General features: G+C 33.5%; 1 protein-coding gene and 2 long non-coding RNA genes across 6 annotated transcripts; 1 reads left to right on the top strand and 2 right to left on the bottom strand.

Annotated features, from left to right (window-relative positions):
- Positions 1–17: 17 nt before the first annotated feature.
- LOC139779733 (uncharacterized) lies at positions 18–23,641 on the top strand. 4 transcript variants are annotated; one of them, XR_011719971.1, is made up of 4 exons: positions 26–158; positions 5,236–6,086; positions 14,821–22,321; positions 23,139–23,641. It is a non-coding gene; the product is annotated as an uncharacterized lncRNA (long non-coding RNA). The 4 variants fall into 4 exon arrangements; XR_011719972.1 differs by lacking the exon at positions 23,139–23,641 and having other exon boundaries at positions 5,236–5,613; positions 5,733–6,086; positions 14,821–15,060; XR_011719974.1 differs by lacking the exon at positions 23,139–23,641 and having other exon boundaries at positions 5,236–5,891; positions 5,974–6,086; positions 14,821–15,060.
- LOC139779732 (uncharacterized) lies at positions 9,024–11,247 on the bottom strand. Its single transcript, XR_011719970.1, has 4 exons — positions 10,176–11,247; positions 9,918–10,075; positions 9,766–9,829; positions 9,024–9,666 (listed from the first exon to the last, which is right to left on the bottom strand). It is a non-coding gene; the product is annotated as an uncharacterized lncRNA (long non-coding RNA).
- On the bottom strand, positions 12,428–17,365 carry LOC139779730 (cytochrome P450 6k1-like). Its single transcript, XM_071718198.1, has 6 exons — positions 17,234–17,365; positions 16,409–16,977; positions 15,930–16,154; positions 15,355–15,629; positions 14,828–15,008; positions 12,428–13,105 (listed from the first exon to the last, which is right to left on the bottom strand). Exons 1-6 carry the CDS (start codon positions 17,290–17,292, stop codon positions 12,948–12,950), a joined length of 1,467 nt encoding a protein of 488 aa, XP_071574299.1. The 5' UTR covers positions 17,293–17,365; the 3' UTR covers positions 12,428–12,947.
- Positions 23,642–25,148: the final 1,507 nt, after the last annotated feature.

The raw sequence follows: 25,148 nt of genomic DNA, 5'->3' as shown, positions 1-25,148 counted from the left end.
GCGCGGATCACTTCCCCCTGCGGCCACTCATCATCCGGCAGTCGACCTCCGTCATTCAGCGAGTGCGTTACATCCGTGCAGCAGCTGTGACCGAAAAAGAAAATCGTTTGGGGTAACGTATTACCCCGTTCGGCCGTTTACGTTCGACATTTACCACAGTAAAGTATATTTCAGATTTTTTTTATGAAAATCGGTAACGAAAAATTATACACTTTATAGCACTCCCCGGAAAATTCTACCCCTGTTTCATATATAATTCTTTAAGATTCGGTCAATTATTTCATTTTTGCTGTTCTTGCACAGCAACTGATTAAAAAATGCCCGATCTACAATAGCTGTAGTAAGCCTCAAGATGTAAGAAATTGACCAATTACAGGCGAATGTGAGGAGAATAATCGACTGTGATTGGTCAATTTCTTACATCTTGAGGCTTACTACAGCTTACTATAGCTATTGTAGATCGGGCATAAAACTTTGTAAAGTTTTTGTGGAGTTAATTTTACTGTTTCCATATACTTTTATAACTTTTGATTACCTTTCAAATAAATAATAATAGACAGAACCTGTTTTACTTTCCATTTCTTGCGATTTTTCCCATCCGAGAGTTTTTCGTCATTTCCTCTACTTCAGACGTTCAAAGAAATATGTTTTTTTTTAAGAAACGAAAAAGTCGCTTACATGCCCTTGAAGGTTGTCTATTCGTTTTTCAAAATTCGTTGGAATTTTTAAAATCGGTGAATTTTATGAAAAATACAGCATTTTTTATAAAAAAAGTCATTTCAGCCAAATTTTTGGTTCTTTGTTTTGTTTTTCGAAATTTTTTTACTGTTTTTTTTTACTACCACAAACTGATGACTACTATCGTCTTCCCTATTAGAGCAAACAAAATTATCTATTACAAAGTTTTCTAACAACAAATAGAAACATTATACACGCGGTACAAGTTTGGGGTAATTTATTACCCCGCTTGGCCTTTCACGTATGAGAAAATTAAGAAAGTCTCTCTAGGGATATTATTATATTATTACCCAGATAGCAAGTTGCCCGCAGGTTGCTGTCAATTTGCTTAAAACTGCTCTGCTAAATTGCCTTCAATATTGAGGAAAGCGGCTTCCGATTTTGCCTATTGGATTGCCGACTTTTATTGCCACCAAAACGGTTGCCAACAGATTGTGGCAACTTTTATGGCAATAAGTATGCTACGAGCTTTCCGCTTGTTTGCGTAAGCCGCGTAAGGTAATCGTTGTCTGCATAATGCCTTTAAGTTGCACTAAACGAAATTACTGTTGTCCGGTGACAGCAATATGATGACAACTGAAGGGAAACTTATGCCAAACACTATTTCCTTTTTATGCCAAGGAATGCTTGGCTATCTGGGTATATATATATATATATATATATATATAATAATATTATATTATTATTAAAACATTAAAACAAAAATATTAAAAACATTTATGTTCATGCAAATGCGTGTCAATATAAAAACAAGTTTACCGAAATAAAAAAATGCGCCCACTATATATATATAGTGGGCGCATTTTTTTGCCAAATCAACCGAGGATTTTCCTCGATCATTTTTTATTTGGCCGAAATTTTTTTGTATTTTCATACTAAATGGAAGTAGCTTCCATGATTTTTTTTAGATTTTTATCTCTACCCATACTTAAGAGTAGCTACACGGAGAGAAAAATCAAGTCGTAATACTATGTGAATCTGTATTATAAATACCTTATACTTTTCTCATGTTATATTTACAATAAATTCAACTTCTTATCCTACAAAATTCATGCTTTTAGAAGGTGGATACTGTTTTTATTAGAAAAGCTTTATAGATATATGTATTATCATACGATTACCAAGTTTTAGTTACTAGCGTCGCCATGGCACCAATGCGTGTCATAGGGTAGCTGTCTTACAGTTACTATTGACCCACGACATTTTTCGGTGGGCGTTTAGTAAAAATACGTATATACGTATATGTATATCTATAGGGATCCATGGTGCTAGGCGGCTGAGACTTTACATGAGCGACACGGTAAAATCCGGTGGGTCGCATGTATAGTAAATTTAAAGAGGCAGAGCGTCTGCTGTTTTTATAGTGGCGTTGTTATTAAATAAAGATTTATTTCGAGTAATAATCCTAGGACAAGCGTACTTAGTATAAGATAGCTGTCAAACACGTTAAAAATACTTCAATTCACAGGATAATAACATGAGAAATAGATAGAAATTTAAGGTGAAAAAATTATCACGTAAAAATAATTTGATTTTTCTCTCCGTGTAGATAATATATACTTCTGGCCTCAGGCCGGTCGCGGGGGGGGGGGGGGGTCGGGGAGCGCGGGGGAACGGCGTAAGAGGTGGGCGAGGGGGGAGTGCGCTTAACCAATCACCGTCTTGCCTTTCCGTTCTACTTCCCGAGTAGTACGGAAAGGCAGTTGGTGATTGGTTAAGCGCACTCCCCTCCTCGCCCACCTCTTACACCATTCCCCCGCGCCGATCCAACCCCCCGGAGATGCCAAGGGTAGAAGTATTACCGACCGAGGGCGGAAATCGCGCGCGATCCCGAAAAAGAGGAGACCGCGTTATCGACCGCGCGCGGAAATCGCGCGTCCTCCCGAAGACGGAGGCGGAGCGTCGCGTCGTCGCGCGCTAACTGATTCTCCTTTTGTTTTTTTTCGGGAGGATGCGGCGAGCGGCTATCCCCCTCCCCGGAAGTACCATATCTAATACTCTAGTATAAATAGAATTGGCGCGACAGCGCGGCAAATGGTGACGCAGACGGACAAATGTTCAAACTCGTTCAAGGTAGAGTCCTATATAAAGAGAGAAGCGCAACCGGTGTATCGGCTGCTGATTGGCTCCGCCATTTTGTCGACGAACAGTGGCGCGACTTCTTCCTGCTTTGAGTGATGCAATGTAATGTAATGTGATCTGTTCGGATATCATAGTACACAATAAATGTTGTATACCTGGATTCTCGACAAAATATGGTCAAGATCGTTTTCTTCGGATTTTTCCGACAAATAGTATTTTATCAAGAGACACGGTAGTGTCTCGCGCCAAGTACACGCGGAGCGAGACCGACCGTGACTCTTTTACGCGACGCGACGAGTTGCGAGTACTCGAGATGTTGAGATCTCGATAACGAGTGAACGGATCAAGTTCTAAGTAGGCTTAATCGATAGCTTGGGGTCGAATTAGGGGGGGGGTTTCTCTTATAATATTTCCGCTACGTGCCCTACGAGCGGAGATATTGCGACGCAAAGTCCAAATGTGAAAATTTTTATTTAAGATACGTCGTTCAGATACGTCGACCGTCTCTCATGCCATGGCATCATTTCATTGGCTGGAATCGCGTCCTTTTCACTTTTTCGACACTGGCGGTGCCACTAGTATCGCCAGTTTCTCGATGTATACGTGTGTGTAAACTGCGCGCATTGCAGACCAGTGCAGACAGTGCGTTTAGCGCGCTGTCACCTGTCACAGTCAGTTATAACCTATAACACGGTATATTGTCCCACGTCAAGTACGCGCGGAGCGAGACCGACCGTGACTCTTTACGCGACGCGACAATTTATATTTTTTCTGATTCAAGGTAATTGTTTTATTTACATGTAATTATCCTATTATTATACGACGCGAAGCGAAACCGCACCGTGACTCTTTTACGCGACTAAGTGCATGTGACAGGAATTATAATAGTTTACAACTCTTGATAAGTCAAAGAATAATAGTTTACGTTTACGTATTAATAATAGTAATACGTGAGTATTACTTCTGTAGTAACTTATACGAACGATATCATCGTAGTTACTATAAAATCTCCCGTTTATGCGGAGGAATTATCGTATCGTTCGTAAGTTACTACAGAATTAAGTAACGTTCGCGTAAACGTAGTATAGGTTAGATTACCGATTTCGGCGATTTCTTACAAAATTTTACATAAAACGCGAGATTCACTTATAGGAGCTTTCCAGCAAGCGACACAAGTCGACACAGGTATCGTTTTGTCTTTGTTACTCATTGCCAAAAAGGAAAGATAGAACGACGTTTGTGTCGGCTTGTGTCACTTGCTGGAAAGCTCCCTATGTATGCAAGTTTAACGCCTATTGAGTTAATATGAAATAATTTTCTTAAATGTAATAAAAATAACACGATGTTATATATGCGGTTTGCCGTGATTATATATATATATATATATATATATATATATATATATATATATGGGACAATCCACGTCACTTTTACCCCCCATCTGTCCAAAATTGGTATGGACGGATTTTAATGACTAAGGGCGGAAAATGTTCGTCTTGAAAAGAGCTTTCGAAAGGCGTGTGGCATATATGCGCAATTCAATATGGCGTCATAGTTATGGCTGCTTAAAGGGATAAATTCAAAATTTCAGATCCAACATGGGCAGATAAAACGGTGAAAAGTAACTAAATTCATGTGAAACTCAGTATTTGGGGGATTTTGGGGTCGCTGATTACGAATCTGAACGTAAAATTGTGAAATTCAAAATGGCGGATGCAAATATGAGAAACGGACGAAAATTCCAGTAAATGATCTGAAAACTCTTACTGGAGGGTTTTTTGGGTCGCTGATCACGAATTTGTAGCTAATTTGTTAAAAAACAACAGAAAAACCGTGTTAATTGAAATTCTACTCTTAGCGTTACCCAGAGATGACGGCGTGGACGTGGTAGAAATTCATCTCCTAGAGTAGAATTTTAATTAACACAGTTTTTTTGTTGTTTTTTAACAAATTAGCTACAAATTCGTGATCAGCGACCCAAAAAACCCTCCAGTAAGAGTTTTCAGATCATTTACTGGAATTTTCGTCCGTTTCTCATATTTGTATCCGCCATTTTGAATTTCACAATTTTACGTTCAGATTCGTAATCAGCGACCCCAAAATCCCCCAAATACTGAGTTTCACGTGAATTTAGTTACTTTTCACCGTTTTATCTGCCCATGTTGGATCTGAAATTTTGAATTTATCCCTTTAAGCAGCCATAACTATGACGCCATGTTGAATTGCGCATATATGCCACACGCCTTTCGAAAGCTCTTTTCAAGACGAACATTTTCCGCCCTTAGTCATTAAAATCCGTCCATACCAATTTTGGACAGATGGGGGGTAAAAGTGACGTGGATTGTCCCATATATATATATATATACATATGTGATTTCTGCCCAGTGCTCTGAATGTTATGTGATTTTTGCCCAGTGCTCTGAATGTCATCTAGTCATACATATCATGCTTTGATACAAGGAACGTGAAAAAGAGCAGGAAAAGAAAAGAACAAACAGAAGAGACAGATTCAAGCTTTGTCTTTTAATCTGGATGAAGACAATGCCGAAAAATCCCCGCAGTCAGAAAATGAGCAATCTGATGGCCTCGCGATTAAGAAGATTAAGAAAAATCCAGATGTAGATACAAGTTTCTTGCCAGATAGGGAAAGGAAGGAGGAGGAAAATAAACTTAAGGAAGAATTGAGGCAAGAATGGGCTAGAAAGCAGAACGCGTTGAAGGAAGAAGAAATTGAGATCACATTCAGTTATTGGGATGGATCTGGCTATCGTCGGAGTGTTATAATGAAGAAAGGTGAATGTCTCAGTGATTTAGAGAATTTTTAAGTTATTAAAATACTCCAGTGTCACTTTTGGAGTAACATTGGCGTGATATATAATGTTCTACTGCATAAATTAAATTTTCACATACAGGTAATTCTATCTATCAGCTTCTTCAGAGATGTTTAGAAGTTCCGAAGCGTGAATTCAGCGAGCTTAAAACAGTAATGGTAGATCAGTTAATGTATGTCAAGGAGGATCTTTCTTATATTACCGCACCATTATACGTTTTACGATTTTATTGTAACTAAGGTAAAGATACTAAGTGATAAAACTTATGAAGCAATATCACAATGTTGGCATGTTATTTTAATGTATGTAATATTGCGATTAGGCACAAGGAAAAAGCGAACCTCTGTTCACATTTGACGTTCACGATGATATTCGTGTTATGCACGATGCTTCTGTCGAAACCGAGGAATCACATGCCGGAAAAATTTTACTTAGGTATTTATCATTAAAAGAATACTTTGTATAATTCTCTTTTATGTTATTTCTCACTAGATCATGATACGAGAGGAACAAACACATTTTTCCAGCGAGTAGATGGGAACCTTTTGATCCAACGAAAAGTTATGACAAGTATACAGTGTCGGATAAAAATAGGAAGAAAGATAAAATCTGATAAACTTAGATTCAACGAATTGTCCAATTTCGTTTAAAGGATTCAGATTCCCCTAGATTCCCTAAAGGATTTAACAGTTACGCTTTGCGAAGACATAAGATATACGTTAGCTGGAAAATCGATTCACAGCGGGATTAGAAAAAGACGGAATGTTATGCGGTCGGTTCTTCAACAGTATAACGGGTGAACGTTTCGCGACTAGGTTAATCCACTTGCATATCGGTCATTGCGATCTCGCTCTTGTACATACTTGACTCATCGTCATGAGACTAGCTCCATTGTTCGCGAAGATACTTTTCTCTTGTTCTCTCTTCTGCTACCCTAAGGCGCGCGCGCGCGCGCGCGTGTGTGTGTGTGTGTGTGTGTGTGTGTGTGTGTGTGTGTGTGTGTGTGTGTGTGTGTGTGTGTGTGTGTGTGTGTGTGTGTGTGTGTGTGTCAAACGTTTTAACTATTATTAACAACTTCAGACACATTACATTTTTATTTTTAAGTAGTAATTTTTTTCTGTGGTATACATATGTATAGCATTAACAAGGTGTACAACTAAAAAGGTTACAGATTATTATTTTTAAAAAACTAAGCAAAATATTAAATTGTTTTCTTTAGAAATAATAGTCCGTAACACCTTTAGCTTCACACCTTGTACATACTGTTTATAAGATTATAAGATATATTGTTTATAAGATTAAGATGCGTAACACTACAAAAAGGCGTGATATCCGTACAAAATTACCTTTTTTAAAAAAAAGGTAAAAAAAGGCGCCAAGTACACGCATAGTAGTGTATATGTATTATGTTGTTACCTCGAAAAAAACAAAGTGGTAGTATAATACCTCCAAATAGCTTTACCCTGTACATACTGTTTATAAAATGCGTAATACTACAAAAAGGCGTAATATCCGTACAAAATTACCTTTCTTTAAAAAAAGGTAAAGAAAGGCGCCAAGTACACGTATAGTAGTGTATATGTTGTTACCTCGAAAAAAAAGAAAGTGGTAGTATTATACCTCGAAAAAACCTAAGTAACAAGTGGTAGACGTACTCTTTGTATCTCGAAAAATCTCGAAAAAATCTAAGCAGTAGTATCTTTATTTCCAAAAAATTATAACCCAAGTGATACACATCACAAAACTATGTTACCTTATCAAAGAAGAGTCGCGCTTCAAGTGATCTATTACAATTACAAAAAAGAAATGATATCTCTTTAAATTACAGCGCCAATTACAGAGAGAACATATATATTGCCTCAAAAAATAATTGTTGCACTACTTTGAAAAATCTTTACATGGTGTCAATTAGAAAAAGAATGTATGATAACAATTTTATAAGATTAAAAAATTTTATTTAAATTTAACAAGGGAATACAAGATATTTAAATACAAAGTTTACATGTGTATTTTTTAGTGGTCACAAAGAATTACAGAGGAACAGTACAAAATAAAAATATTTTATTAAAATATTTAATCCAACGAGGGAATACAAGGTATTTAAATACAAAGTTTATATATGTATTTTTCAATAGAATAAAAGATTTAATCACAAAGAATTACAGAGATAGTACAAAATAAAAATATTTTATTAAAATACATAAATTTTTTTTGTAAAAAAACTTGGCGCTGCTAGACCTCGAAATTTTAAATAAATAAGGATAACAATAAATAAAAATAATTCATAGAAGAATGCGACGGGAGTAACAAAATGATTATCAGCGTGGTGTGTATGTGCGAGCGAGTGATATGGGTGTGCGTGACGACGGCGAATAATGCGGCTTATAATTAAGTATAGGATAAGTTTATTTATTTATTTAAAATTTCGAGGTCTAGCAGCGCCAAGTTTTTTTACAAGAAAAATTTATGTATTTTAATAAAATATTTTTATTTTGTACTATCTCTGTAATTCTTTGTGATTAAATCTTTTATTCTATTGAAAAATACATATATAAACTTTGTATTTAAATACCTTGTATTCCCTCGTTGGATTAAATATTTTAATAAAATATTTTTATTTTGTACTGTTCCTCTGTAATTCTTTGTGACCACTAAAAAATACACATGTAAACTTTGTATTTAAATATCTTGTATTCCCTTGTTAAATTTAAATAAAATTTTTTAATCTTATAAAATTGTTATCATACATTCTTTTTCTAATTGACACCATGTAAAGATTTTTCAAAGTAGTGCAACAATTATTTTTTGAGGCAATATATATGTTCTCTCTGTAATTGGCGCTGTAATTTAAAGAGATATCATTTCTTTTTTGTAATTGTAATAGATCACTTGAAGCGCGACTCTTCTTTGATAAGGTAACATAGTTTTGTGATGTGTATCACTTGGGTTATAATTTTTTGGAAATAAAGATACTACTGCTTAGATTTTTTCGAGATTTTTCGAGATACAAAGAGTACGTCTACCACTTGTTACTTAGGTTTTTTCGAGGTATAATACTACCACTTTCTTTTTTTTCGAGGTTTTAAAGACGGAATTTCTTTTTGCTTTAAGTGATAAAATGTCTTATAATGTGATCTGTGCATCGTACATACATCATGGGAGGATACAACAAATGTTGCATACCTGGATGCTCGACAAAATATGACCAAGGTCGTATTCTTCGGAAATTTCCGACAAATAGTATTTTAAAGGCCAAGTGGAGATAAAATTTAGGAAATTTACGAATATTTCCAACATCTGCTGTGTGTGAGGTTAATTGAATTTGATGTTTCTTTTTACTCACATAACTTATTCATAAATGAAGAATAGAAATTCACAATTTTTTGTTTTTATTTTTAGTTACATTTGTTGCAAACATTTTACATTTGTTAAAATAAATAATTGAAAATCTTTACTGCAAATAAACATATTTTTACTTTTAATCATATAATTCATGCAACAGTATGTTTATGTTATTTTTTCGCAAATTTTTTTTAAACTTACACAAATAAATATTACAAACCTTGGAATAAAATACATAATCCAATTTTGATCCTTTTATTTTGATCCTTAAATTTTACCTGATTGAGGTCCGGTTGCACCAATCTCTTGGTAAACTGATAGTTAAATCATATGTATATCTTTGTTTTTCCTTCACATTAGACAAAGATAGACATATGATTTAACTATCAGTTAGCTTACCAAGAGGTTGGTGTAACCGGGCCTAAAAGGATTTCAGTAGAAATTGTTTCTGTAAATCAATCGATTAAACATTGTTTTTACACAAAAGTAGGTATTCACTGAACTAATTTTAATAACAGTAATTGGTAAATTAGATATTCCAATTTCATATCTTTTACACTGTTCTCGGCTCTTAATTTTTTTTATAATTATCGAGTTTCTTTTTGCTTCTTCTTTCAGTTGTTCCAAATATGCTAGTCTATTTGATATCATCGAGTCTTTCTCCATTGTTGATCTGGAAATGTAAAGTAATTACTTATTAAAATCTTCAAAGATAGTACTTAATCAATGACTTAAAGAAACAAGTGACACTTTATTAGCAACAAATACTCACATTAATCACAAAAATTATTCTGTCAATAGTGTATGGATTTCTCTTGGATCTTCGCAAAATTATTCTACACGTTACGATCAAATAAATCAGTTTATTATTAAGTCAGTATTAAAATTTCTGATCAAATCACTTTTATATGAATATATATTCACCTTAAATTTGTTACAACTCAAAATATTAACGAACAGCAGCACGTTAACAGCTGGGACTCCACGTTATAAATAATTAACTTAAACTTTTTTAAAGTTCGGGATAAGCCTATCACCGTGTCTCCAACTGAGGGTTTTAGTTAATTAACCCAAACGGCAATCTATAATAAATTAAAAAGGTATAAGGTATAGCCTATGTATAATATAACCTCCGTCCTCCCTTTAATCAAAGAAAACCTCTTTCGATTTTTTTACACTCACATACACAGAGCCACCCGTAATTCTGCTCCACATTTTACGTTTGATATTCGATCTGCGACGAGGACAGAATGATACTTACAGGGCTGCAATGAAAGCGTCAAAACGAACGCGAACGCAGCCACAGAACTCCGTTTTTCTGGAGCTAAAGAGCCAGTTAGATAAAAGAGAAGGGGAATATCACGTGATATCAGGCAGCCATTTTGTCGACGAGTAGTAGCTATATATATTGCTCGGTTGCGCTTCTCTCTTTATATAGGACTCTAGTTCAAGGTCGCTCTTCTCGACGACCCGCGTGGTGGGGGTGAGCGCGCGAAAACGCGTTCGAACGTGTTCAAGGTCGTTCGTTTCGCGGGTCCCAATCATCTTTTCTCGTCTTTGTTCGTTTCGGTCCGAAGGTTGTTTCGATTCTTCTCTACGCATCGTAGATGACGCAATCGCGGCGATTGTGGAGTAAGCGGAGTCGGGGGATCCGCGACCGGCCTGAGGCCAGAAGTATATATTATCTAGCTACTCTTAAGGTGGAAGCACATAAAATTGCAGAAGCCATGAGCAGAATGCAGAAGCCATATGCGCATGCGCTATGGTATCTGTAGAGCTCTACCTGTAGATGGTACTCTACCTGGGCCCTCGATACCCAGGTCAGCCATCTTGAATTGAGAGATAAAATATGGACAATTCTTACGGGAGATCTCAAATAAGAAGGAGTCACCGTACGATTGAATATAAGCGCTCAAATGAAAGATGAAAGCATATTGTATGTTTACCTGCTCATTAATTTGCTGGTCCTAATATAGAAAGTGTAGTAACAGTGCAATGAAAAATTGACAGCTGATGCGGTCGGCGTAGCACTGTTCTGGAAAATGGTTTATGGCACTTTATTGGATTATTATTTGAGGCAATGGACAGCACATTGACATAACCAACAAACTGAAGACAATAATACACAATGTTTAGTACGATTAATGAGTTATTTTACCAATGAGATCTTCCGCAAGACAATTGTCCACTGTTTTCCGCCGCGAGCCACTCGAGAGAGTCGAGAATCGACCAGAGTCGACTGGTGGGGCACACGCACACAAGAGAAAGAACGTATCTGAGGCGGGCACAGGTACGTGCTTTCTCTTGTGTGCGTTTCCCCCACCAGCCGACTTTCGAGTGACTCGCGGCCACATCGCGGCGCTCTGTATCAAGCTACGAAGCTTCCTCCAGTAGGTGTCGTGCCACTCGACCGCTGTATTTTCCGTGACTATCGAGGGGCCTTAAGGACGTTCTCCGGTCCTTATACTAGAGAAAATCGATTTTCTTTAGATTTTCTTAAAACTGTGAATATACGTTAATTTAGGTGTGCTTTATGCGTGGTATAAATTTCAGTACCTCTTCCGGTATAAAAAATAAAGATACTGAGCCTCAAAGTTTCAACTTTTACTAATGAAAAGGTTTTCCAGGCCAAACGGTAAGAGATAAGAGGTTGGTCAAAAGGACCAAAGTTGCTCCTCTCGTCGAGTTCTATAAGGAAAAAATGCCAAAATTAAAAAAAAATTAAATTAAAAAATTTTTTTTGGTAAAAATTGAAACTTTGAGGCTCAGTATCTTGATTTTTTATACCGGAAGAGGTACTGAAATTTATACCACGCATAAAGCACACGTAATCTGTTTTTTTCGTTTTTTCCTGTACCTTTCAAAGAAAATATCGAAAAAAATTTTAATGGACAATATTGACTGTTTTTTTAAAGATTTAAGTAAAAAATGTTTTTTTCTCAATGCAACCGTTTTGATTTTTTTTCAAAAAAATCTCAAATTCTAGACTTGTTTCGAAATTTTTAAGCCATTGATGAAGATGGGATTTCAATAACTTCGATTTTTTAAGGGACTTTTTTCATTTTTTTTTCGAAAATAATTTTTTAAAAAGAAGATAGACTACCGATGGCTATCAAACAATTTGATAAATTTATAGACAGCAATCCTGAAATTTCGATCTATAGGTAAAAAGGAAATTCGAATATTTTCTATTTTGTAATTGCATTTTTACTTATTTTTATTATTTAATTACTTTTTTTTAATGGAATATTATAAATTGGGGAACTTTAACGGATAGCATGTAACAATTAAATCATACAGTTAATGAAAAAAAACACGTATATTATCTGTGAAAATAGCAATCAGATTTATTTGAAAATAAAATAAATAAATAAAAATTAAAATTAAAAATAAACATAAAATAAATGAAAAATATATCTAAAAATTATGCCATATTATATAACAACGTTTATACTATTTATTTTTTTTCTGTCTTGTATTTTTTTAAATTATTTTATGTGATTTGACATCATTAGATTGAGAGAATATTTTTACATTCATATTTCTATTGATATCAGGTATAGCGCAATGAATTTTTTGTGTTTTCGGTACAGGTTTAGCACTTGACTTGAAAAATAAAGAATTACTGAAGCACTGGGAACTTTATTTTTCAAATTTTTAGCCCGGGGACCTCTATTTGAATTTTGAAAAATGTTTTATGAGTAGAATGTATTACTTTTTTAATAGCAGCACGGGGATTCTCTAACTCCTTAACGACAGTTTCGGTATCGTTCCACAGCTTTTTTACCATATATAATACCTACGCAACGCTTGACACCAAAGTTTCAAATGTAAACACGAAGTCCGTCTTTGTGTAAAACCAGATTGCGAAATTTATCGTTATTTCGATTCTTATTAGTTGTGACCGGCAATAATGACATCGGCCCAATGAAGAATAATATTTGATGTGCATTATCATATCTTCTTGAAGTGCAGATTAATTCCATTTCCCGCAGCCGTGAAGGTCGAACGTGGGTCTAGAAAGCTCGTGTGCTCTTTGGTCTGCCAAATCTCGTAATCTCTCAGCAACAAAGCTAGAACGACTTTTGCGTGCAATTCACCCACTTTCATTCCTGCAAACAATTTATATGAGACTAGCTTGATACCTGATGTGTTCGCTACAGTATGTAACTACTTTAAATAAAAGAACCAAGTCGATATCTGAGATATCTCATCGGGCCTAAGATATATTGAGGAATCAGTGAAAACAAATTTTACCCCTTTTCACTCCTAAGAGGTCGAATTTCTAAAAATCCTTTCTTAGTGAGTGCTTACGTCATGGAAGGAATATACTCCCCGAATTTCATGTTTCGGTAAACCGAAACATATATATAGATTACAGTGATCAATCATTAAGGGGTAACGCCACTCTAGAATTTTCAAAAAATCGATTTTTTTTGCTTAAACGATGCTTTAAGGTCTTAGAAATAAGGTACACTTGGTTTCAAAGCTCGGAAAAATCTCTATTATCACTTTTTCGTAATCCGTCTGCTGGCGCGGAATGCATCTGTGAATGTTAACTGAAACTTTAAACGCGTTTTTCTCGAAATCGCTTTTTTAAAATCGGGCAGAATCAGAACTCGAACACCTTTTATTCGATTGACTTGAAATTTTGAGTGAAACTTTACAATAACATTATCTTTAGAAGTACCTATGGATTTTGCGATAAGTTGAACAAAACTTTTTTTATAAACAATTTTGTGCGAAATTTTTTAGCGAAAAATGAAACATTTTTTTCCAACATGCACCATTCTTACAAAAAATGATATTTCGCAATTCCCATAGGTACTTCTATAGAAAATCTTATATATTTTTCAAAAATCTTTGAATTTTTGTTCCAACTCAGAAATTATAGGAGCTTTGATTCCGCCCGTTGGACGACTTCCGCAAAAAGACACTTTGGATCAATGGCTCTGGCGCCGCCATTTTGTCAATAAAAAATTTAAAAAAATTTTATATTATACTTTAATATATAGATAATAAATAGAATTAAACCGATTTTCATTTATGATTATTGTATTTCTGAAAAAAATTATCAAAAATTGGCTTTTTTTGGGGACTCTAGAGTGGCGTTACCCCTTAAGAAATAATGAGTTCCCTAGTAGTGTCTTATCAGATTGGAAAGTTAATCGAATCTCAAGTGCAAGAAATCTTAAATAACTTCTTTAAAAAATCCCAGATAGAAAAAATCTCTTTCTTTTTTAGAAGGATAATTTAAGATGATTGCATAGTAATGATCGATTACGCAATTAATCGAGAATATATATATGTATAGCCTACTTTTTTATTACTTTTCTCGTGATAATCCTCTCATTTGTTAGATAACGATGTATGGATAGCTTAATTATATAATTGGGTTTATACGCATACAAAGTTATTTATCGTAAGATCTCTGATCAGGAAGAAAAATTTTATTTCAATATCTTTTTCTCTATTTTGATAAGAATCTAGTAAGTTGTTTTTCTTGATATTTATTTTGTTATTACTTTTTTCTTATCTTTTCAGGTCCTTTCTTTTTAATATGCTTTTGTTTTTAAGTAAAAAAGTTCTTTATCTTAAGTTAACTTTATCAATAACGGAAATGGCAAGTCATAATCTCTCATCAGAAAGTAGAATTTAATTTCGATATCTACATTGATAAGATCTTGATGGCATATTTTTTTGATATCTATTTTGCTGTCACTTTTTTCTTTTTTTTCACATCCTTTTTTTAATGCTTTTATTCTTAGGAGCAATATATATTTCTAGAACATTATCTATCTATCTATATTATTATTGTTCTTATTAGCGCTTACCTACGCACATCCTAGGACCCATCCCGAACGTCATGTAGGCATCGGGAATGGCGTTGCCTTCGGCGAATCTGTCGGGGTTGTATACTTCCGGTTCATCCCAGAATCTAGGATCCACACCAAGCCCATATAAGGAGATATATATTGGCGTGCCTTTCTCGATGATGATATCTGTATTAGGAATCTGGAATTTTGTATATATTTTTAAATATATAAAATAAAAACTATAAAATACATTTTGCAGACAGCGTAAATTTTGTTATGAACAAAGCTGCTTTAATAATAGATAATTTATCATTAAATATATATATTCAATCATTCCAAACGTGTGCAAGTTATCATATATTATTCAAAAGTTATCTTGTTTTATTCTTTATTAAACAAATCTTATAGAAAAATTTGTGATTTTTAATTTCTTTTGTACTTCTGTTCAAGTTCGAGAATTTTGAAATATTTTAGATCGAGTTAAATATACCGTAATGAGGTCAGAGATCTTTCTAAAAGTATTACAATTGGATTTCAAGATTGACCTTGTAATCCTGACGAGTGTATCTGTCGATGGTAGACACGGGTGGATGCAGCCTCAGACTTTCCTGTATAGTTTGGTTGAGATATTTCATTTCCTGGAACGCCTCGTATGTCCAGCCGTGTTTATCGATCGCACTATTAATGTCCTTCCTGGCTAGCTCCTGATACTCTGGATGCTTCGACAGTTCCATGAGGGTGAAGGATGTGCATGTAGAGCTCGATTCAAAGCCGGAGAAAAAAGTACCGGACTGATACAGTAGATTGTCTCCCTCGAACTCTGTGGTAAGCATTCAGTATTTATCGCTGTCTTTATCTCCTTTATTTCTTTAATTATAATAGCGAACATTTAAACGTCGAAAACAATCACAAGTGTTTTTAGAGGAGAATTGATAGATATTGTAAGAAAATGTTGAAAATTAGTAATATGATAATAATAAATACGATAATAGAATTACATAGGTACCTAATTTCTAATTTTATGTCAATAATTCAGTTAGTTTAGTCGAAACAAAATCTTGGCCAATTAAAATCGCGAGAGTAATATTCACAGTGTCAAAATGCAAAGAGTCACACTAACTGTAAACGGGATTCTGCTCGCCGTTTTTTATTTGGATCAGCGAATCGATGAAATCGCCTCGTTTCTCGCCGGTCCTCTCGCGGTTCTCCATCGCCGTCCAGAAGATTTTTCTCACGAAGGCAGAGTTGAAAAGCATCCTTGTACCGATCACTTCCACCAGTTCGGGCATGAAGAACACTGTTACGAGGGCAACCATCCTCTTGAATCCATAAAAGAACTGCTGAACTGCAGAATTATTTCCGAGTTACATATGAATCATCAACATTTAAAATCTTCGATCTGTTTAAATGTAGATCGATGATTTTGCCTCGTAGATTTCAAAAGACAAAAACGAACCAAGCGATTTATAATTCAAAAAGTTGCAATTTATAGTAAATTGTTTTTTTTTCAATGATTTTATTAGCTTTACTACTTACTTGACTTGGTTCACTTCTGCTAATTTTTGAAATACGTAATAACGTTAAGTCGAAAACAAGTACCTGCGACCGAGAACTCGTTCGGATAGTAGAAGGAATCTATCTTGGTGCCGAGCGCGATTGAAGCGATCAGGTCGGTCGTGTACTTGTAGTTGAGATCTTGGGCGTCCAACACCTTCACGCTGTCGTGATTCGCCGATTGATTTTTTATATATTTCATCATGGGCTCTGCGGTCTCCAGCATCAACGGCAACATCTGCTTTAACTTGCCCCTCGTCAGGGTAGGGGTGATCTTGGTTCGCAGATATTTCCAGGCCGGGTTCTTCAGACCAAACAGATTCTTCATGCCGATACTGTCCTTTTGATTGGAGCCGGCGAAGTGGCGATCGGAGAAATTGTCAAAGTCGCGGATCATGAAGTGCTTAATGACATCTGGATCGCGTAGCAACAGGCACGGCTTGTGGAAGATGTAGAAACCGACGAAGGGCGCGTCTGGACGGGCCATCTTGTGCAGGTCACCGATGTGCCATCCCGGTGCGGAACGGAAGAGCACGGCATCCTTGAAGTTGCCGAAGATCAGGTTGGGAGTAAGAAACTCGACGCCGCGTCTCTTCCAGTAGTTCACTTTGTAACTGAATGATAGACCAATATTATGCATATAAAATAAAGCAGTTCTTATTTTAATTTTGAACACAATTTTAATCAGCTTCAGTTTGAGGCTCAAAGATTATTAGTAATATTAAAAGTAGATATCTGCACGATAAAATCTGAGTAATAATTATTATTTAATCTTAGTTTTACATTTTATTATAAATAATTATTATCTAATCTAAATGAGAAATTTAATTTTAAGTAACTATTAAATATTATCTAATCACTTTTACTCACCTGGCATATATCCAGAATAGCACTATCACTGTAACGATGAATATGAGAGTGATCAGCATGATGTATTGTCTTTTCCTTCACGTTTACTTTAAGTAACTGACTCAAGCGGACTTCTCCACCGGCTTTATAAACGATAACCGATTGCTTGCCTACTTCATAGTCCTATCTGGATGATGGAATGCGTTGAAGAGGGACGAAAACAATTGTGAGAAAGCAGAGTAGCTGGAAAGGAAATTCATGAAGTTACACAGCGATCGCAGTCTTTTCCTTATCGCTTCCTATCCTGTTCAATGATCTCGATAATTATCGAAATGACATATATTTCGTATAATTACAGATAAAGAAAAAGTGAAATGACGAATAAATCTCTTATTAACAGATAGTTATTTTATCGTCAGTTTCGGTACGAGTCGTGCGATTCTTTGGGCGATTATATTTGTCTTCAAGGTTCTTCTTTCAAACGCTCATCTTTATCCTTCGAATACTCTTTTTCTGGGTTATCTAGTTCTGTTATCTGAGAGTGTTCTGTTTTCTATATTATACAGAAACTTTGAACTTTTACATGTTTTATTTTTTGTATACACACAATAATTTTCGTGCTTTGGAATATCTCTTTTTCTATTGCTATATATCGCGGGATATTATAAAATACTGTGGGATATTATAAAAGACTATTATTAGAAACTGTGACACTACTTTAGATCTTAATCTTTGGTGACGCAGCTTAAATATAACAATCATTTTAGAAATATTAAAAAAAATCTCTGTATCGCAGAATTATCTTTTCGCGGGATAGGAAGACAGAAGAGGAAAATCGCACGTCATACATATACGTTGCTCCGATGTCTCATTTATCGGGATGTTCACAGCGAGTTTATTCAGAGAAAAGGAGAAAGACTGGGGTAGTCAATACGATGATAATTTGTGATAATACAAATTTTGCCTTTTTTGTACGCTTGCGCGTTTAGGAAAATCCACTGTCTTTTTAATTGTATATCAGAATTATTAAGAAAGTGGAGTTAATAATGGGTATTGAAAGTAATAACGCGGTGTTGGTGCGTGACGAGTTATCGGAATGACAATATTTAATTATAATTTATAATGCATAATTATAATTCGGACGTTTTGGCTCCGTTTTGAGCCATCTTCAGTGATGTTAAATAAAGTAAATTAAAAATAATTTAATAATGTAATTCTCTTATGCTCTCCGTTGAACCAAAAATGAGTGTTTCAAGATTGAATGATCAAAAAGCCATGTAGTTTAAAATCAGACGATTGGCACGTAGTTTTTGACTAAATGATCATGGTCTGTAATATGATCGCACCCAAACACGATGATTAACGAAATTGACAATAGAGAAATCAGAGCCAGTTCATCATATAGTCGAGAGAATGTGAATGTAAAGTCGTAGAAAATTACATCAATTGGTCAAGATATGGTAAAAAGCAATCGATAATATTATAATAATGTTATGGTCGAAGATAGTCGTGTTATTTGAAAGATGAGAACTGTGTGGAATATGGCTAGAACAATAACTGAAGTCGAGGAAAATTAAGTAATAAATAAATAACAGAGTGAATAGAGTCATCGATGTCGTAGGTCACAACAGTATAAAAACATACAAAGTAGGTAAAAGTAAATAAAGTAAATAAATAATAACGTTCAAAATGTGCAAACAAAAATAAAGTGAAATCAATAACATAATGTTAGTGATAAAGGTGATAAATAAATAAATAAGTAATAAAAAAATCAAAAGTCGATTATAAATATAAATTGTAACATATGTGTGAAAAAGAGTGGACATAATGGACAAGATTTACAATTTGTTTAAAATAGAGACATATCCCAAGTAGCAAAGTGACGTCAGAAGACGACATAATGATGTCTATTTTTAGTCATTTTTGGTCTATGTCGTCGGCGGCTAATAATGGACGTTTATAAAACGTCGTTTCTTAGACCATCTAAAGACGTCATTTTGAAGACGTCTTAAAGTCGTCCAAATAAGGTCTTTTTGTAACATAACTATTTTTACTTCTTAATGTTGTATAATAAAGTAATAATAAAATAAAAACCACAAAATTAACTACAATACCCAAGGAGCGCCATCAATGCGCGTATAACGTGCTTTTAATGCGCGTACAATTGCATTGGCTTCAAAACTACATTAATTGTGTGTTCAAAATGTCTTGATGCGCATTCAAATGCGTAATCAATGCAAATTGAGCATTCAATTTATAAATGACAGGTTTTATAAAATATTGAAATGAGTAGCTTCTGATTCATTATGAAACATTTTATTTAAGTTTTTAAATTTTATATAAATTGAATTTTTTAAATAAATGACATTTATCATGTCAAAAATAAAGATATTCTCTAAATAAGAATGTTCTTTTGTTCTGTGATAACTGTACTGGAATATGCTCACAGCAATGCTTAAAACCTGGGCACGAAGAAAAATTCTAATATAGTACAGATCGAGTTCACTAGTTGTCCGATTGGGCTCCTCGATCAATGAGCGTAGGTGCATTTTTTGGTATGCGCTTCCATAATATGCATTAAATGCGCATATAATGCGGGGACAAATACCCGCATTTAATGCACAGTTTAATGTACGTTCAAAGCGCATGATACGCGCATTGGCGCTCCTTGGGTATGTTTGTTTCACAACTTTATGATTGAAGCGGTGAATTTATGATATAAGTGGATGTAGTTGCGTGTGATTATAGTTTTATGATAACTATTTCGTGTGCTGCATTGATGCTTTAAACGCAGAAATAAGAACAAAGATAGTTAGTGGAACTATTTATTTAAAAATTCAATTTATATAAAATTTAAAAACTTAAATAAAATGTTTCATAATGAGTAAGAAGCTACTTATTTATGTAAATATAATATAAAACCTGTTATTTAATAAATCAAAAGCTCAATTTGCATTAATTACGCATTTAAATGCGCGCATTTTGAACACACAATTAATGTAGTTTTGAAGCCAATGCAATTGTACGCGCATTAAAAGCACGTTATACGCGCATTGGCGCTCCTTGGGTATCAAGAAGATATCATTACAAGATTTTTGAACACTTTAAAAATGTACCTGTTATAGACAAGTACAGTCAATAAGGAAGCGTCAGGATCAGAAGATTGTCACTGTCCACTGGATCATCGAAGTCACGGGCGCGGTACTGTACTAGGATGGGTGACCGCCTTGAGAGAACGGCTATTATATACCCAGACAGCACACAATATTTATGATAAATATTCATAAATATTTTTTACTAAATATTTTTTTGAAATATTATATAAATATTTTATACATATATATAAAATTTTATATATTTTATACATTTTATATATTTTATACATATTTCATATATATGAAGAAAAAATCTCATAAAAACTTTATTCAATATCCTTTCTAAAAAAAGGCATGTTAAGTCGATAGTCGAATTTATTGTTGCCGCTTTTCCGCGATGCTGATTGGTTTTCTCGCTGCGCTTACTTCATTTGCAGCTGTCATCGTATATTTTGACAGTTGTGTGTATCAAGAAATTAATAGTGTAATAGTAATAGCATAATGTTAAAGCTAAATAGCGCGCGCGAAGCGCGCGTCTGTGGTGCTAGTATTATTAAAATATAGAATAAATATTTTATATAATATTTATGGTAATTAAAAATAAATATTTGTAGTAATATTTTGTAAATATTTATCAAATTTTTGCTGGGAATGCCACCTCTTTCATAGAGTGTAAATTACTATAGCGCGCACCCGGCTGTATATATGATCGAAAGAGGTATAAGAAATATATATATTACTTATTATGTGTGTATTTTTATGAAATTTTTTTAATATCGGTATAAATAATTTTACTTAATTTGAGCATGATATGCCCGTGTATAATTCAGCAAGTAAAGATTGTTAGGACGATTCGTTTTCAAATACGTGACAGCGCGGACATATCATCTGCGTGCGTGATGCAGTGTCGCACGAAATATATGCGCGCGCAACTCGATTGGTCGACGGTGTCGTTAAGGTGGCAGCCGACCCTGCGTCGTTGTTGCGCGGCACGTCCTTCTATCATTTTCTACGACCTTCGACCATTGTTCGCCAAGTCATCTTGTCTGTGATCGTCTTGGATCGTCTGTGATCGTGCGGCCGGCAGTTCAAAGTCCTGCGTAATATTATAATTAACCCACTCGGCATGTTATGTTGCTGAAATATTGAAATATTCGGAAATGGTGCAGAAATATTTCGTTAACATTTCATTTGTAACTATGCATCTGAAATATTTCAGAAATGTACCTGCATCATGTTTTTTATAATATTGCATTAACAATATTTCTGAAATCTTTCAGAAAGTTGTTTACAATATTTGTAAGTTTCTGTAATATTGCAAAAAAATGTAGCAGATGCAATATTTCAGAAATATTTCTGAAACATTATAAAAGTAATATTACGTTTGCATTGCACGAATAATATTTCTGTAACATATCAAACGCAACATTTCTACAATATTGCAGAAGAAATATTGCAGATGTAATGGTTTAAAAACATTTCTGATACATAATAAAACTATTATTACGTTCACATTGCACGCGTTATATTTTTGAATGTTTCACATACAACATTGCATTTGTAATATTTCCGAAAAATTGCTGACAGACTTTAGAACATATAAAAAATTAAATTTATTATTATTTAATATTGCATTTTATTGCATTTTTTCTCTTTTATTAAGAATTTTCTGATATTCCAAATTTTGTCATATGGCATTTTTAATATAAAATATAAAATATTTAATAATATTTAATATAAAATAATATTCGACGCTGACTGGCAAAAAAGATTTATTCGTATATCTGTATTGTTAATATTGTTATGCGATAGCTTTATGCTCACCAAAATAAGCAAGTATAAGAAGGAAAGAAGCGTCAGAGTCAGAGGATCACCACTACCCTGTTCGATCATCGATGTCAAGCAACAAGGCGCCGGTATACTACTTGGATGGGTGACCGGCTGAGAGAGCGGATTTCTTCGGACAAATGCGCGGCGGCTATACGCACATGGCTTAATATATTTTTTTGTTCCGGTAACAAAATATTTCATTTTTCACATATCAACAAATAGTTTTTGCGTCAGTAACAAAATTTTGTTTGCTAATACAAAACATTTTTCTCAGTGTAAAATGTATTTGAAATATCTCTGAAGTGTTTCTGCAATATTTCGTAGATATATTTCAGAAATATTTCAGAAATATTGCCGAAATCTTTCAGCAAAGTTGCATTTGAAATAATTGTGCCGATTGAAACATTGCAGAAATGTTGCAGAAACGGTCGTGAAATATTTCTGAAATATTGATGAAAGGTGTAATATTTCAAATGGAATTTTGCAGAAATGTTTCTGAAATATTACATGCCGAGTGGGCATGCTATCAGTTTTCCCCCTTTCTTCTCCAACTTTCTGTTCACCAGGTAATTCAATACATAAATGTTATCTATTGTTCCCATTTCCCTTCTGAAACCAGTTTGGTTTTGCGGTACTATTCCCTTCCCCTTTAGCTCCTCTCTTAACCTCTCTGCCAAGATTGCTGTATACACCTTATACAGCGACGACATTATTGTCACCCCTCTATACTCCTCCACCCTTTTTCCTTCCCCTTTCTTTACAATTGGTGCGATTATTCCCTCTTTCCAGTTTTCCGGCCATCCTCCTCCCTTCCAGATCCTGTTAATGAATCTCCACGCCCAAATCTTCAACTTTTTCCCCCCGCGCTTCCATACCTCAAAATTTACGTAGTAATTAAATGTGAAATTTACTAAAATTTCGAAATTTTGATTTACTACTGGAAAACACATCTATCTTTCAATCTTACAGACTCACGTAAATACTTATGTATTTTTTTACAGAAGCTGCACAAATGCACACACCTTCAGCGACAGATGATAATGTGAGAACCGCTATAGCTGCTTGGCTTGATAATTCATCATCTCGTTTAATAATATTAATTATAAAATATTAAGACAATTAACACACTATTAGGAAATATTATCTAATAACAAATATGATTAAAAATATATACAAATACTTGATTACTTACTACAATTTATTCTTCTTATTATTATATTAGGCATTACAGATATAATTATTAATTGCATATTTTAAAAAAGCAGTCGGGAGACGCCATGCCAAGTGTTTCTCAATCACGTTTTAGATGTCAAAGAAAATTCTGTATTTAAGTTGTTTAACTGCGTACAGAAAAAGAGAAGCAAAAATATATGTTGAAATATTAAGTATAAAATTTGGCGTGGCGTCTCCCGACTGCTTTTTTAAAATATGCAATTAATAATTATATCTGTAATGCCTAATATAATAATAAGAAGAATAAATTGTAGTAAGTATAATCAAGTATTTGTATATATTTTTAATCATATTTGTTATTAGATAATATTTCCTAATAGTGTGTCAATTGTCTTAATATTTTATAATTAATATTATTTTAAATTTTTAGAAATTTTTAATTTTGTACTTTATACTTATTATTATATGTGTATTACATTTTTATTACCAAATAAACCTGTCTTATATACCAATTAATTTTTAAGACTTGTTATTTTTATTATTTAAACTTTTTAAACCTGTTTTTGGTTAAATTTATTTTTGTATAAGTTTTTGTTTTTAAATTTTTTTTTATTATTTTAAACTTTTTAAACCTGTTTTTGTTGGTAAAGTTTTTGTTTTTAAATTTTTTAAAATTATTATTTTAAACTTGTTTTTAGTTAAATTTATTTTTGTATAAATTTTTGTTTTTAAATTTTTTTTGTATGTTTTTGTTTTTACATTTTATTTTAAATTTTAGTTATTAAATTTATTTTTTTTATAAGTTTGTTTTTATTTATTAATTTTTATTTTCTGCATTTAATTTAACCTAGTTTAGGCAGCAGTCGGGAGTCTTTTTTTTTTTAAAAACAATTTTTTAATTTAATTTTTTTATATAAGTTTTTGTTTTTAACTTTTTAAAATTTTTGGTTTTTTATTATTATTTAACTTACTTTAGGCAGCAGTCGGGAGTCTATTTTTTTTAAACTAACTCTTTACCAATTAATTTCTAAGTTCTTGTTTTTTGTATTTTGTTTTCTATTATTATAATTTTTGTTTTTATTAAATTTTTTAATTCTTTAATTTTTAGTTTTTTAAATCTGTTTTTTACTGATTAATTTTTAAGTTTTCATTTTTTTAATTTTATTATAATTTTTGTTTACAATCTTTTTGCTGCAGTTGCAAGATTTTAATTATTTATTTATTTCATACTTTTAAAAGCAATATATATATTTCTATGCTATGCAGAAGTATATTTTATAATATATAAATAGTTGAAAATGTAGGCACTATAGGCATAATCTAAATCTTATACACAATAGTATATGAGATTATTTATGACAAGTAATTTTCTCTATCTTTTTGGCATTTTTAATGATTTTTATTTATATATAATAAATTTAAATTTACAATTATATAAACATGTATATACAGGGTGTTAGGTAATAAGCGGGCCACTTCTCGTGAACAGAAAGAGCGAATTAAACTGAATCAAATTAAACGTCCTTTATCGTACTGTAAGTTTCTCAATAATTAATGAGAAATTAATTAATAAAGATAAGAGAATTAATCAGTGTGCATCCACACGATTTGACGAGAAGGAGCAGCCCAATGTTTACGTTACTATGTGCATAGCGAAATATTATGAGAGGAGTGCTTTATAAACAATAACGACAATGAGTGTCACTCATGTATAGTTAATAATTTTTGTTATAAACATAGCGTTCCTCCCAATATCTCGCCGCGGCCTAGCAACGTAAACATTGGGCTGCTCCTTCTCGTCGAATCGCACGAACGCATCTTGATTCGCGTATCTTTAT

Source organism: Temnothorax nylanderi, unplaced genomic scaffold (genome assembly GCF_030848795.1).
Source record: "Temnothorax nylanderi isolate EJ_2023f unplaced genomic scaffold, tnyl_v1.0 TNYL_tig0239_pilon, whole genome shotgun sequence".
In the NCBI taxonomy this organism is placed as follows: domain Eukaryota; kingdom Metazoa; phylum Arthropoda; class Insecta; order Hymenoptera; family Formicidae; genus Temnothorax; species Temnothorax nylanderi.
Note: the sequence above shows the minus strand (reverse complement) of the source record. Positions and strands in the feature narration are given on the sequence as shown.